Here is a 14,203-nt window from a genome sequence, read left to right as displayed (position 1 = left end):
ATTTTTTTTTTTTTTTTTTTTTTTTTTTGAGACGGAGTCTCGCTCTGTCGCCCAGGCTGGAGTGCAGTGGCGCAATCTCGGCTCACTGCAAGCTCCGCCTCCCGGGTTCACGCCATTCTCCTGCCTCAGCCTCTCCGAGTAGCTGGGACTACAGGCGCCCGCCACCACGTCCGGCTAATTTTTTTGTATTTTTAGTAGAGACGGGGTTTCACCGTGGTCTCCATCTCCTGACCTCGTGATCCGCCCGCCTCGGCCTCCCAAAGTGCTGGGATTACAAGCGTGAGCCACCACGCCCGGCCGGAATTATCATTTTTACCAGTACAAAGCTTTTATTGCATCCCAACCAAGCTAAGATGAATACAGAATTGTTTCAACAGAAAAAAGTTACCATTATCATAATTCAAGACAAAAATCAGCCCGCAATTACGTGAGTTGGAAAACAAACTACTCTTATGTCACAGTCTACCCTAAAGCTCCAACTTATGTCAGAATTTAAAACACACACACATATACAAAACCCTGAGGATTCCTCCTCATTTATGTAAAACCTACTTTTGTGATGATCTGCTATTTTCTTGAGCCTTCTGGAATGAACACTGTAGCCCCACCCCCGGATAAGGAGAAGATACCACTTCTAGGGTTTAGCACTGCCCCTGGCTTGAAGCAGATGCTCAAATATTTGTTGGGTGAATGAATGATTGTCTGCCGACAAGGCTGCCATCAAGCCTCATAAAGAAAAAATTCAGAAAAAAGCAACTTTATAGAGAAAATAGGAAAAAGTTTAAGAAATATTTTGCTCTCTTGAAGAAATCAGCATTTGTTAAAGGTGAAGACTGGACTGACTGGTTCACCAAGTGGCTTAGACACAACTGACTAAGTGGGCTATAGCTTATCCCACCCCAAAGTTAAAATTTTTTTTTAATCACAGGAAAAACACAGGGCAACTTAACTATAAAATTATTATTTTTATTTATTTATTTTTGAGACAGAGCCTCACTCTATCACCCAGGCAGGAGTGCAGTGGCATTATCTTGGCTCACCAAAACTTCTGCCTCCTGGGTTCAAGCGATTCTCCTGCCTCAGTCACCCCAGTAGCTGAGATTACAGGCGCCCGCCACCATGCCTGGCTAATTTTTCTATTTTTAGTAGAGACGGGATTTCACCATCTTGGCCAGGATGGTCTTGAACTCTTGACCTCAGGTGATCCACCCACCTCAGTCTCCCAAAGTGCTGGGATTACAGGCATGAGCCACCGCATCTGGCCCTTTGGTATGTATCAAATACATATGTATGAATATAATACATCATCAGGTTTTTTAGGAAGAAAATATAGATGACTATTGATCTGTTGTTAAGAGTAGGAAAGGATTTCCTGGCGGGGCGTGGTGGCTCATGCCTGTAATCCCAGCACTTTGGGAGGCAAAGGCGGGCGGATCACAAGGTCAGGAGATCGAGACCAGCCTGGCTAACATGGTGAAACCCCGTCTCTACTAAAAATACAAAAAAATTAGCCGGGTGTAGTGGCGGGCGCCTGTAGTCCCAGCTACTCAGGAGGCTGAGGCAGGAGAATGGAATGAACTCGGGAGGCGGAGCTTGCAGTGAGCCAAGATCGCGCCACTGCACTCCAGCCTGGGCGACAGAGTGAGACTCCGTCTCAAAAAAACAAAAAACAAAACAAAACAAAAAAAACTCCTCCTGTTAATTACAACACAAAAAGTACACAGTTTAGTCTTAGAAGACTTAGAAGGATCTACAGTAAGCTATTAACAGCGGTTATTCTGGGTAGTGGGAGCAGAGACTAAGTGGGGAGCTTTCATTTTTTTACCTGATACTTTTTTTTTTTTTTTTTGAGATAGAGTCTCACTCTGTCACCCAGGCAGGAGTGCAGTGGTGTGATCTTGGCTCACTGCAACCTCCGCCTCCCAGGTTCAAGTGATTCTCCTGCCTCAGCCTTCCGAGTAGCTGGGACTACACGCTCGAGCCACCACAGCCAGCTAATTTTTGTATTTTTAATAGAGACGGGGTTTCGCCATGTTAGCCAGGCTGGTCTCGAACTCCTGACTTCAGGTGATCCACCCGCCTAGGCCTCCCAAAGCGCTGGGATTACAGGCACGAGCCACCTTGCCCAGCCCTACCTGATAAATTTTTAAGTGGTTTGATTTTTCTATAAATCCATGTACTATTTTAGTAATTCTTTAAAAAGTAAAAGAAGAAAAATAGGTATCAAGCATTTATCTACTAAAGACAGGTACTGTCCTTTGAGAATTCCCTCAAAAGTTATTTGAAGCTCAAATGGCTACATCTTTCCCATTCATAAGTAATAAGATATTTTTTAAATCTCCTCTTTCTATATTTCTTTTTAAAAGTTTATTTTCAATTAGCTTCCTCAGGTTGAACTCTCTGTACATTTCTTAGGAGAAACTGTATGGTGTCAACACTGCCTGTTTTATAACATCCATTCGTAATCTGTAATCTGAGAAAAAGACTCGTCGTAAAAACCCAAACCACGCTCCAGGCCTAACATCTTCCAGAAGAAACCCATTCACTGCCCATATTACATTTAGTCCACACAATTTCTGAGACAAAGCACAAAGCACTAGCCATACAACTCCCACCAGCATAAATACGTGGAGTACAAAGAATGTCCTGTCAGCTGGGCCCAGAGCACACCCCGCAGCAGTAAAAGAGAATGACAATTTGAGTCACAGGATCAGGAGCAGAATCAAATTTGGGACTTGAGGCAGTGTGATGCTCTTCTGCTCTTTGCTTCCTTCCACACCTTCTATTCTCCTTCAGCCAAACCTTGCCCTCACATAATCAATCCCTAAGCAGGCTATTTCTTATGGATGTCTACAACAGCTTCACACTGAGGTGTCAGAAACCACTAGAGAGACACAACAAAGTACGACTTAGGGTCTCAGTTGGAATCACAATGGCCACATATGTGAAAATTCACATTTTTGCTTAGGGGAAAAAAAGGGAAAATTCGACTGGAACATTCTGCTTTACTACACAGAAGTTCTGAAATCCACATGTCAAAACATCAAATGCAGAGTGACCACTAATCAAAAAGACAAAACAAAACAACAACAACAACAACAACAACAAAAAACAGCTTGAGATGTCGAGCTCGAAGGTTGAGAAATTAAGGAACCATTCATTTTTACAAAACTAAAGTCCACACAATGGTGCCAAGTAGTTCAAACTGCAGCTGATACAGCACCTGAGTGTCCGACCTAGAATGACTTGGGCCCCCAGCTCTTTACAAAGTACTCATCCTCCTCTAGAGTCCCAAGAACCAGATGTATATCTGGGTACTCTCTTCAGTTACCATGGGAGGAGTGTAGCAAGCACATGACATTAGCCATGGCCCCCCGGTGTTCTGAGACAGCTTTCAGGAGGATGTCCTTCTAGGGAACCAGCCATATACCAGTTCCCGTATCTGAAAATGCATTACCACTGCTCACTAATGTTGACCACTAAGCCATTTACCCCAAACCGAAGCAAACACATGCTGAAGACCGCTAAGGCAACAGCAGCAGCGCAAAAGGGCTCAGTGCAAGCGCTCTCAGCTCAGCTGACCTGCTTCAAGGTGAACTGAAGTTGCAGATCACCAGTTCCGGCTCTAATCTGACACCCGCCCCCAGATCACGCTGTGGCGACCAAGTAACCCTACACACACTGACCTTTCAGGGCTCAGGGAAGTGACTTTTTTTTATTATATGGCACAGTTTGGCACAGTTATGTCTTTAGTCTTTGGGGTACTTTTATACTGTCCAAGAGTAGTATATTTTTTTCCTCTTTTCCTTTTTTTTTTTTTTAAAAAAAAAAAAACAGATGGCCAAACCAGGACATATACTAAAAAAAAAAAAAGGAAAGTTACTTACCTGAGCCCTAACATCCCAGCTACCATGGAATCCTGTTGGAGCTGGTCTACAGAAGCAAGGTGTATTCTGGGGAGTCACATGTCACATCAAAGCAGGAACTGGTGAGTCTGTATTTTTATGGAGCCTAAAACAAAGAAAATTGTAAGTTGAAAGCCCCCATTGAGCTGCACGACCTTTTTCCCAGGGCTATTTGGGACATTTTGAAGATAAACACATAGACAAAGTACTATGCTATTTCCCAGCTTACCTAGCTAGAAACAAAGGATAAGCTGCAAATTACTGGCACGTAACACACAGTGCTAAAATAAAGGAAAGATTCATGCTTGTTAGAATCAACACTATCACAAGTCTTGTCACCTCTAGGGGACACTTCCACACTGCAAAAGCATACCATGAGTGGTGATTTCTGGCAAGTATTTCTTCTATCACGTCACACAGAAATTCTCAGGGAAGAATACATGTTTAAGAGAATAGGCAACATCAAAATACCATCCCTGAAAGAACACATGGAACCTAGAGGCAGTCTCCCTTCTTTTTCAAGCAGCTGAATGAAGTTGCAATGAGCTGCTGTAACAACATCACGTAAAGGGGCTTTAATCCTGAGAGAAAAAATCAGCACCAAGGGAAACCAAGTGCTCTGGGAGACCCAATGCCATCATCCAAAACATGCAAGTCTATTTCAGGGCAATCAGTTTTAAGCCTCTCAGATCAGTCAATCTCGATGTTCAACAAACTCAGTTATTAGTTTGAAAGTTTCTCTTTTTCTTTTGAGCACATGTTCAAAAAAGGACTTTTGTCAGTACCCTTTTTGTCATTAAGATAACCATCATTTCCTAGTTAAAGCCTAAACTGCCCCATATTAATTAGCTAATTTCTGATACTATGCTGGCCCAAGAGTAGCACTTTTATAAGCTAAAAACAAAAGCTCAGAGCATACAACTTAGAGACTATTCACACAATTACTCATGTAATCAAACCCAGAAGAAGGGCAACACCAACCAAGTCTTTTACTGGTCTGTTGCTGCTCTATAGCTACCAGGATGGTACCTAAAATTATCTTTTGAGGTTCAGTGAGGCCTCATAATTCCCTTAAACAGTCAAGTCATAGAATACTTTGAAATCCCAGAAGTCAAGTTCATAGTACTACTCGGCTAGCTATATAATAAAAACCAAACTGGTATCCTGGCTAGGAGGCCCTGGAAAAGTCACAACTTCTCAAGGACACAAGTTTTTTTTGTTTGTAAACTGATGGTGCTGGACTAAGAATCCTTCTAGTTCTTAAAGTTTAAGATAATTAACTTAAGATTCCATGTCAAAAAGAAAAGAGCCAGAGGCTGGGCGCGTGGCTCACGCCTGTAATCCCTGCACTTTGGGAGGCTGAAGCGGGTGGATCACGAGGTCAGGAGTTCAAGACCAGCCTGGCCAAGATGCTGAAACCCCATCTCGACTTAAAAAAAAAAAAAGATTAGCTGGGCGTGGTGGCAGGTGCCTGTAATCCCAGCTACTTGGGAGGCTGAGGCAGAGAACTGCTTGAGCCCGGGAGGCAGAGGTTGCAGTGAGCTGAGATCGTGCCACTGCACTCCAGCATGGGTGACAGAGCGAGACTGTCTCAAAAAAAAAAAAAAAAAAGAAAAGAAAGAAAGAAAGAAGAGTCAGAAAATAAGAGCAGTTTGTGAAATCTAAAAAAAAAAAAAGTTAATATATATACATAAAACACCCCTAGCTCTTAGGCAAGGAAGACAAGTGCATCCTTACTAAGGCTTGGTCCTGTCAACTTCAGAGGCAATAATGAGAGCCCAGACTACAGTGTCTACAGTAACTGCAAAACAGCCACACAGCACAGCGGGGATACATTCACATGCCAGCAGACCCAGCATACATGTACTTGAAGAAGTTATAAGACTCAGGCTTTATTCTCTAACAAAATGGTCATTCCCCCTTTGATGTGGGGGTGGGGGTGGGGATGCCCTGCCCACCCCCCAATTCCGGCTCCCACTCAGTTATCCCACATACCATACATACCATCAAAGTATTTAAGCAATGGCATGCAAACCAAGCTTTCGACAGGAGAAGGTTTCTTGCAAGAGAAAGGCAGAAGAGAACAGGTAAAAGCAGAAGGGCACAACTTCTACTTAAGTCCAAAGAAGAGGGACCTGTTCACATCTTGTCCTACCCGGAATGATGCACACGCACAGGGGCTTGCCGGGACAGCAGTAGTTTCACTGGAAAGCGCTGGTATGGAGGCACCGAGGACAAGGTCCTTCCATCGCAGCGGTGATAATGCTCTACCCAAGAAAAAAAGATTGCGTCTGCCAGCCACGCAAGACTGGTCTGCAAGGATGTCACCACAGCAGAGGGCAGGGAAAACAAGCAGGTGTCCTGCCACACTCTTTGGGACTGGCCAGTCTAGGAGTGTGCTTTACCCCACGCACTGAAAACACTGGTTACTAGAAATATCAAACATTTCCTGTGATTCTCTCCTCCTCCAAGATAACTCGGGCAGCTTGAGAACAAGCTGCTCTTAGCTAATTAAAAGATTTCTGCTGATATTAACCTTTATAAAAGATTTCAGGTTCCAGGACACGTCATTTATCATGCAGAGTCCCAAGCAGGTACATTAGCAGTGGAAACCAGGCTCCAATAAGGAACTAACAATTTTATCTCTGTTGTTCTTTATTTTAGGTTAAAGAAATGAACTTCTCGTTCCATCTCCACATGGGAGGAATGTTCTGGAGGGGGTAACAGCCTATTAAACTCATCTAGCCAGTTTTTTTTTTTTTTTTTTTTTTTTTCCATACTCCACAGCTTGCCTCCCTACCCCACTAGACTAGATTGCACAGAGGCAGGGCAGGCACGGGAAACGACTCTGGTTGGAAATTACAAACAAATACACACAGAATGCAAGCACCATAACCCTTTGAGTACACAGTGGTTTGTGCCTTGCCCCAGACCTACCTAAGGATTTAAACAGCACAGAAGTCGGAGTTTGGCTGACTGCATGACACTCTTCTATCAATCGGGTAAAACAAAGACCCAGTACTCTAAGCTTAAAGCATTCCACGCAAAATTTTAGTAACAGGCAATAGGAAGGTGTGATAGGCCAGTGCTAACAAGAAAGCCACAGATGGGTTTCTTTGAGCTGTTAGGACACTGGAAAGGGCTGGTATGGAAGCCCAATGGAGCCATTAAGACAATGGAAAAGGAGGTACCCCTCCACCAGGCACTTTGCAGAGAAAACTATACTCTGGAAGCTGCCTGCACTGTTGAAAGGGCTAGACGTATGATAAACAGCTAACCGGAGGGGCACCCGAGGAGACAAACTGCCAACTATGAAGAAGAAAGCAGAGACCTCAACTTGTCACGTCTCAAGCTCAGATGTACAAACTTTGGGATCGTCAAGTGAGGCTCGTGTGTCTGCCTGGAGATATGACTGTATTCCAGTGATCAGCCACCTAGCTGACCTGCCACGAATGGGTGACCTGTGGTGACTTACTTTAATCAACTGTAGTACTTCTAGATTGATTGGGTGATTTAAGGTTCTGACATATTCAGGTAAGAAAATAAAAGCAAGTGTTTCCTAGACTTCCTCACTGGGATTTGAAATAGAAATCCTGAAAAGCCCATAAATAAGCCTATTTCCCTAAATCTTTGGTGGAAATTCCCAAAAGATTAAAAAATCCAGACCCTGTCTTATTATAGGGGCCCAGCAGATTTCAAAAGACTCAAGAGGTCAGCTTAATCTGGTTATTAACTGAAATTGCTGAGATACTGATGAACATTCCAGCCACGGAACCCAAAATTCTCTAGAGTAACAATTACCTATTAGTGCAATGTTACTACCGAGGCCGTATATGCTTCATTTTTACAGTATAACAAAATGCCTAAAACTTATGAGAGTCCTACAACGTCTAAGCCACTCAGTATCACATCCAAGTAGGTAAGGTTCCTGGATCACCAACCAACCCCTGAATTCGATCCTGTTATCTCACAGTCTGGGGTACTGATCCCGCACAGCAGAGACACAACGTGTGAAAGGCTCGGCAGAGCCCATTCCTGTTCCTGGAAAAATAACCAGAAGCACACATCTGCCTGACCATGAGTCAGGAATATCAATTTTGTGGTGGAGCCCATTTCTGCTGTGACCAACCCACACCCGAACACACTCACAACAGAAGCAACCGCCACAGAGCAATTCCAGACTGAGCTTTTTCCCCCTCGGGGTCCATACTTAGCAATGCCATAAACGGTCTCCCCTGCGAGAGCAATCCTTTTAAACTCTTCATAATGACCTTAAGTCTTTAGTGCAAAACCACAGAAACGTTGCCACTGCCATATAAAAGTCATCTGAGTTTCAGTTTGGGTGATTCGGTCATGACCAAACTGAACAGAGAATAACCTTTCAGGCACAATGAACAGGAGCCACAGCGTCGCGATGAACTTGCCCCATCTGGTACCGGTGATCCCGAGCGCTCCAGGGCGATGAGAGCCCGTTACCTACTATGTCCCACTCCACTTATGTAACTGGAAGATCGCCGGCGAAGGGGAGGGTAGGATGGGAGGGTGCTCACATTCCGAGGCCACAGCACTCCAAAGAACCTCTGAGCACCCTGGGGACACGCTCGCACCTTAGAGCCTCAGGCGCGGAAGAGCCTCGGGTGCTGCTGGACGCACAGTCCCCTACCCACGGCTCCTGATGGGAACTATAACCACCTCTTTATGATGAGTTGTGGGACCCAGAACACAATGTCTACTCCCTTTTGCGGATAATAATCCCCACCTACTTGTTCCTGCTAGATGGGGAAAGGAGCCGGTGGACCTACTCGTTCGCGGGGGGTAGCGGGGGCCAGAAATTCGCGGAATGGGCGAGAAGGAGGGGGAGGCAAAGCCCGGAGATGGGGGTGAGAGCTCAGGAGCCCTTGTGGCGCACTCTCCCGACGGGAGGCGAAGTGCGCACGCGCGTCGGTGGGGGGGCCGAGTAACGGGAGAGGGGGCGCGCGAGGGAGGGAGAGGGGAGAGCGCGATCCAGGGAGAGGCCGGGGCCGCGGGCGCGCGACGGCGCCGCGGCCCTAAGCCCCGAGAAGGGCAGGAGCGCGCGCAGCCCCGACAGGCGAAGCCCCGGCGACAGGGGCGCCCGCGGGGCCGGGGGCCGGGATGCGCGCCGAGGGCGGGAGGAAGAGGGGCGTCAGGCGAAGGCGGCTCCAGGGAGGCCGCGCCGAGGACGGTCACCCGCGAGCACGGGTGACGGGCCGAGGGGAGAGTCGCCACCGGCGGCGGCGGGAGGGGGAGGGTAGAGAGGAGGGACGCCATCCGCCAGCCGTGTCGTCCGACCCCGCGGGCCCCTCCCGCGCCACGTCCCGCCCCTGACCCCCGCCCCCCGGCAAGGGTCCCCGCCCGCGGCCACGGCGGTCCCACTCACAGTCTCTCCTCCTCGCCTCCTCCTCCTCCTCCGCTTGGCGCGGCGGCGGCGGCGGCGGCCATTTTCCGGACGGCTTTTACCACAGCCCTCTCTCCGAGAGGAGGGAGCGCGCGCGCCGCCGACGCCGGGACCCCGCACGGCCGACGTCGCGCCCCGCCCTCTTGGCCGGCCCGCACGCTGCTGCACCTGCGCGCCCGCGCCCCGCCCCCGGCGCCGCTGCGAGCCCGACCGTTATTGGCTGTGATGGCCGGGCTGGGACGGCGGGGGGGGGAGTTTCTCGGCGGCGATGCAGTCAATTGGCGGGATTTCCCGTCCATTTCGGCCAGGGAAAAGGGGGCGGACCCCTCCAGCTGTTGATTGGCTGCTTTCGGCCGTCGTTTGGAGAAAAGAGGCGGCTTGGGCGCGGAGGGGCTGGTTTAGTGGGCGGAATTTGAATGTTAAGCATTAATGGACCCTTGCGGATGCTGGGGCAAGTGAAGGCCTAGGCTCGGGACGCCTGTTTGCGCCGCTCTGAAGGGCGATTGACCGTCTGTCCACAGATCACCGAGTGCGCTGCAATAAGCGTTTCACTGCACCCTCATTTTCTCAATATCACCATCTTAGCAGAAGCAGCAAAGTTGCCCACCCTGCAGCCTGACATTGCCCCAGCTGAGGGGTCTTGGTTTCATGAGGCCTACTCAATGCATTATTTCATCCAGAGCCTGCCCGGTGCTCACGCTCTCATAGAGGCGGGGAATAAACTGACAACAAATCCTCAACCCTGGCCTTCGCAGAACTCTGGCGGGGGAAGAGAGTGCATGCCAAGGCCTCGTGACACTTGTCATTGTTGGATCAGATGGTTTGGTGGAGGTGTGAATAAGGGGCAATGTTAGCTCTGCCTGGAAGATATGATTTGGGAGCTGAGATCCAGCAATTTTTCACTTTCCTAGAAGAGTTGATTTGGAACTGAGATCCAGCAATTGTGTTTTGGGAAAATAAGAGTATGAGAAAACTGTTAGCTAACCAGGTGTTCAGGACAGGAGTGTTTGTTAAGGGGACCTTACCCTGATGCCAGTCATTATCCAATCCATTCAATGATCCTTCTGTTAGTTCTATGCTTAGCAAGAAAACTTGATTCTGATTTGGCTGCCTGCCCCCATTCATTTATTGACTACCTGCTATATGCCAGGCACTCTTCCAGGCTCTGGATGCACGGTACTGAACAGACAGCAAACTAACATTCTTGCCGGGAAGATTCATACTAGCATACAAATAAGTATAATATATCATTTCACATAGTGATAAGGGCTTTGAGAAAGATAAACTAAGAGTGAAGGGGGTGCTATTTAGATATCTACTGGTTTTCACCCTCATTTTACTCTCTCATATGAATATCTGGGGAAAGAACATTCCAGGCAAGTTCAAAGGCCACGAGGAGAGACTATACCTGGCATGTTGGGGACTAACAAGGAAGTCAGTGTTGCTGGAGAGTGGTAGGGAATGTGATTGGAAAGGCAGCCGGGGCCACTGTGAGAACTGGGAGTTCATTCTTTTTTGGGGGGTGGGATGGGGTCTCATTCTGTCACCCAGGCTGCAGTGCAGTGGCGCAATCTTGGCTCACTGCAACGTCCACCCTGAGCTCAAGCGATGCTCCCTCCTCAGCGTCCTAAGTGGCTGGGACCACAGATGCGCACCACCACGCCTGGCTAAGTTTTTGTATTTTTGATAGAGATGGGGGTTCACCATGTTGCCCAGGCTGGTCTCAAACTCCTGAGTTCAAGTGATCCGCCCGCCTCGGACTCCCAAAGTGCTGGGACTACAGGCGTGAGCCACCGCACCCGGCCAGAACCGAGAGTTTATTCTAAGATGAGAAGCCCTCAGAGGATTTTGAGCCAGGAGCTGTCTGATCTATGTTGCAGGTGTAGAGTGGAGAACTGGACGTGATGAAACAAAACTACAGCACAAAGCTAGTTGCAAGGCCCTGGAACAGTCTAGGAGAAAGAGTTGATGGTGGCTTTAACTAGGGTGGTAGCAGTGCAGCTCTGAGAAGTTGTGAGATTCAAGATATGTTTTCAAAACTGAACAAAAGGATTGGATGTAGGGCATAGAGCAAGGGAAGAAACAAGGATGATTCCTGAGATTGGGGCCTGAGCAACTGGGGAAATAAGGGTGCCTTTCACCATAGTGGGGAGAACTACAGGAAAAGTACATTTTCAGAGGTGCAGATCAAGAGTTCTGCTTTGGCTCTATTAAGCTTGGGGTGCCCAGCGGTGTGAAAGTGGAAATATTGAGTAAGCCATTGGATGTGTGATGCTGAAGTATAGAGATGCAGCTAAAGCAGTCCAAAAGTCATCACGCTGAACATCCAATTCAAGAAGCCATAAAGAAATGACAGAGTAAGCCTGCAAAAGTAGAAGAAAGAAAAATAAGGATGAATAAAACTTAATGAAATAGAAACAAATGATGGAGAGGATTGAGAAAATTTTAAACCTGCTGCTTTGAAAAGCTGAAAAACAAAAGCCAACCCTCTAACAAGCTGGATATAAAGAGAAAAGTAAATTATTTTACTCATGAAAAGGTTTTATTATGAACTGTGTGTCAGTAAATTTGAAAACATAAGCAAAAGGAATACATTCCTAGGAAAGTACAGCTTACCAAAACCGACTTTAGAAACAGAAAATCCCTGTAACCACAATGAAATTGACTATGTATTTAAAAAGCTACCCATCCCCCTACACACAGACACAGACACGCAGACACACACAGACACGCACACACAGAGAAAGAGAGAGAGAGAGAGAGAGAGAGAGAGAGAGAGGGAAAACAGACCAAGAGGGCTTTACAGATGACTTCCACCAAATCTTTAATGAGTAGGCAATTCCAATCATACACAGAAAAGAAATAAATGTCTCCAAACTTATTTTACTAGACTAATATATCTACTATGATGAGCCAAGAAAAGTATGACACAAGATGTGGAAATAAGTTTTAAAATTCTAGACAAACTGAATCCTGAAGTATATGATCTATCACAACCAAGTTGAGCTTTATCCTAAGAATGCAAATATGGTTTAAAATTAGAAACCCAACCTTAACAAACTTAAGGGGAAAAACACTACATAATTATTTCAATAGATGCAGAAAAAGCATCTGATAAAATTCAACATCTACTTATGATTTTTTAAAAAAATCAGAGAACTGGAGTTCAAGACAAGCCTGGGCAACATAGCAAGAAGCAAGACCCCGTCTTTACAAAAAAAAATTTAAAAATTAGACAGACGTGGTGGCACACACCTGTAGTCCCAGCTCCCTGGAAAGCTGAGGTGGAAGGATCACTTGAGCCCAGGAGTTTGGGGCTGCAGTGAGCTATGATTGCACATTGCACTCTAGCCTGAGCAACAAAGCAAGAGCCTGTCTTAAAAAAAAAAAAAAAAAAAAGTGACTAGGCACGGTGGCTCACGCCTGTAATCTCAACACTTTGGGAGGCTGAGGCAGGCGGATCATGAGATCAGGGGATTGAGATGATCCTGGCTAAAATGGTGAAACCCCATCTCTACTAAAAATACAAAAAAAAATTAGCCGGGAATGGTGGCACGCACCTGTAGTCCCAGCCACTCAGGAGGCTGAGGCAGGAGAATCGCTTGAACCTGGGAGGTGGAGGTTGCAGTGAGCCAAAATCACGCCACTGCACTACAGCCTGGGTGACAGAGCGAGACTCCATCTCGAAATAGTTAGATAGATAGATAGATAGATAGATAGATAGATAGATAGATAGAATAAAATAAAAGGTTAGGAGAGGGCAAAAGACCTGAATAGACGTTTCTCAAAAGAAAACATTCAAATGACCAACAGGTATATAGAAAAAAGCTCGCCAGGCACTTGGCTCACACCTGTAATCCCAGCACTTTGGTAGGCCGAGGTGGGAAGATCACTTGAGTCCAGGAGTTCAAGACCAGCCTGGTTAACATGGCAAGACTCTGCTGTCTCTAAAAAAATAAAAAATTAGCCAAGCATGATTGTGCACACTTGTCATCTCAGCTCCTCGGGAGGCTGGGGTGGGAGGATCACTTGAGCCCAGGAGTTTGAGGCTGCAATGAGCTAGGATCATGCCATTGCACTTTGGCCTGGGTGACAGAGTGAGACCCTGTCTTGAAAAAAGAAAGAGAAGGAAGGGAGGGAGGGAGGGGAAAAAAAACTCAACATCACTCATCATCAGGGAAATTCAAATCAAAAGCCCAATGAGATACCCCTTCAATTCAGTTAGAATGGCTTTAATCAAAAAGACAAAAGAAGACAAGTTGGCAAAGATGTGGAGACAAGGGAATACTTTCATACTGTTGGTGGGGTAGTAAGTTAGTATAGTCACTATGGAGAACAGTATGGAGGCTTCTCAATAAATTGAAAGTAGAACTACCAGCAATCCTACCACCGGTATATATCCAAAGGAAATGAAATCAGTATGTGGAAGAGTTATCTGCGCTCCCATTTTTATTGCAGGACTATTCACAATAGCCAGATATGGAATCAACTTAGGTGTCCACAACAGATGAATGGATAAAGAAAATGTGGTACGTATATGCAATGGAATACTATTCGGCCATAAAAAAGAATGAAATCCTGTCACTTAAGACAACATGAATGAACCTGGAGGACATAATGTTAAGGGAAATAAACCAGAAACAGAAAGACAAATACCACATGATCTCAGTCATATGTAGAATCTCAAAAACAAAAAAGAGTTCATATCATAGAAGCAGAGAGTAGAACAGTAGTTACCAGAGACTGGGGAGAGGATCGGGGAGAGGAGGATAGGGAGAGGATGGTCAACAGGTACAAAGTTATTATTAGATAAGATGAATAAATTCTGGTGTTTTGGCCAGGCGCAGTGGCTCACGCTTGTAATCCCAGCACTTTGAGAGAC

At 46.3% G+C, this 14,203-nt stretch overlaps 1 protein-coding gene across 5 annotated transcripts in view; it reads right to left on the bottom strand.

Annotated features, from left to right (window-relative positions):
* Positions 1-9,420, bottom strand: part of MECP2 (methyl-CpG binding protein 2) — a 75,122-nt gene extending 65,702 nt beyond the window's left edge. For 4 of the 5 annotated variants that reach the window (XM_032757880.2, XM_032757882.2, XM_058441631.1 and 1 more), the window contains exon 1: positions 9,304-9,381. Coding sequence is in view for 1 of the 5 variants with exons in the window: in XM_032757877.2 (XP_032613768.1) it covers positions 9,304-9,365 (62 nt within the window). In the remaining 4 variants the exon portion in view is untranslated. Of the gene's footprint in view, positions 1-9,303 lie in introns of all 5 variants that reach the window. The other variant, XM_032757877.2, reaches the window with a different exon arrangement.
* Between the last annotated feature and the right edge of the window lie 4,783 nt (positions 9,421-14,203).

Source organism: Hylobates moloch, unplaced genomic scaffold (assembly GCF_009828535.3).
Source record: "Hylobates moloch isolate HMO894 unplaced genomic scaffold, HMol_V3 SCAFFOLD_7, whole genome shotgun sequence".
NCBI lineage: Eukaryota > Metazoa > Chordata > Mammalia > Primates > Hylobatidae > Hylobates > Hylobates moloch.
The sequence above is the reverse complement of the archived record's forward strand: the minus strand, read 5'-3'. Positions and strand labels throughout refer to the sequence as shown.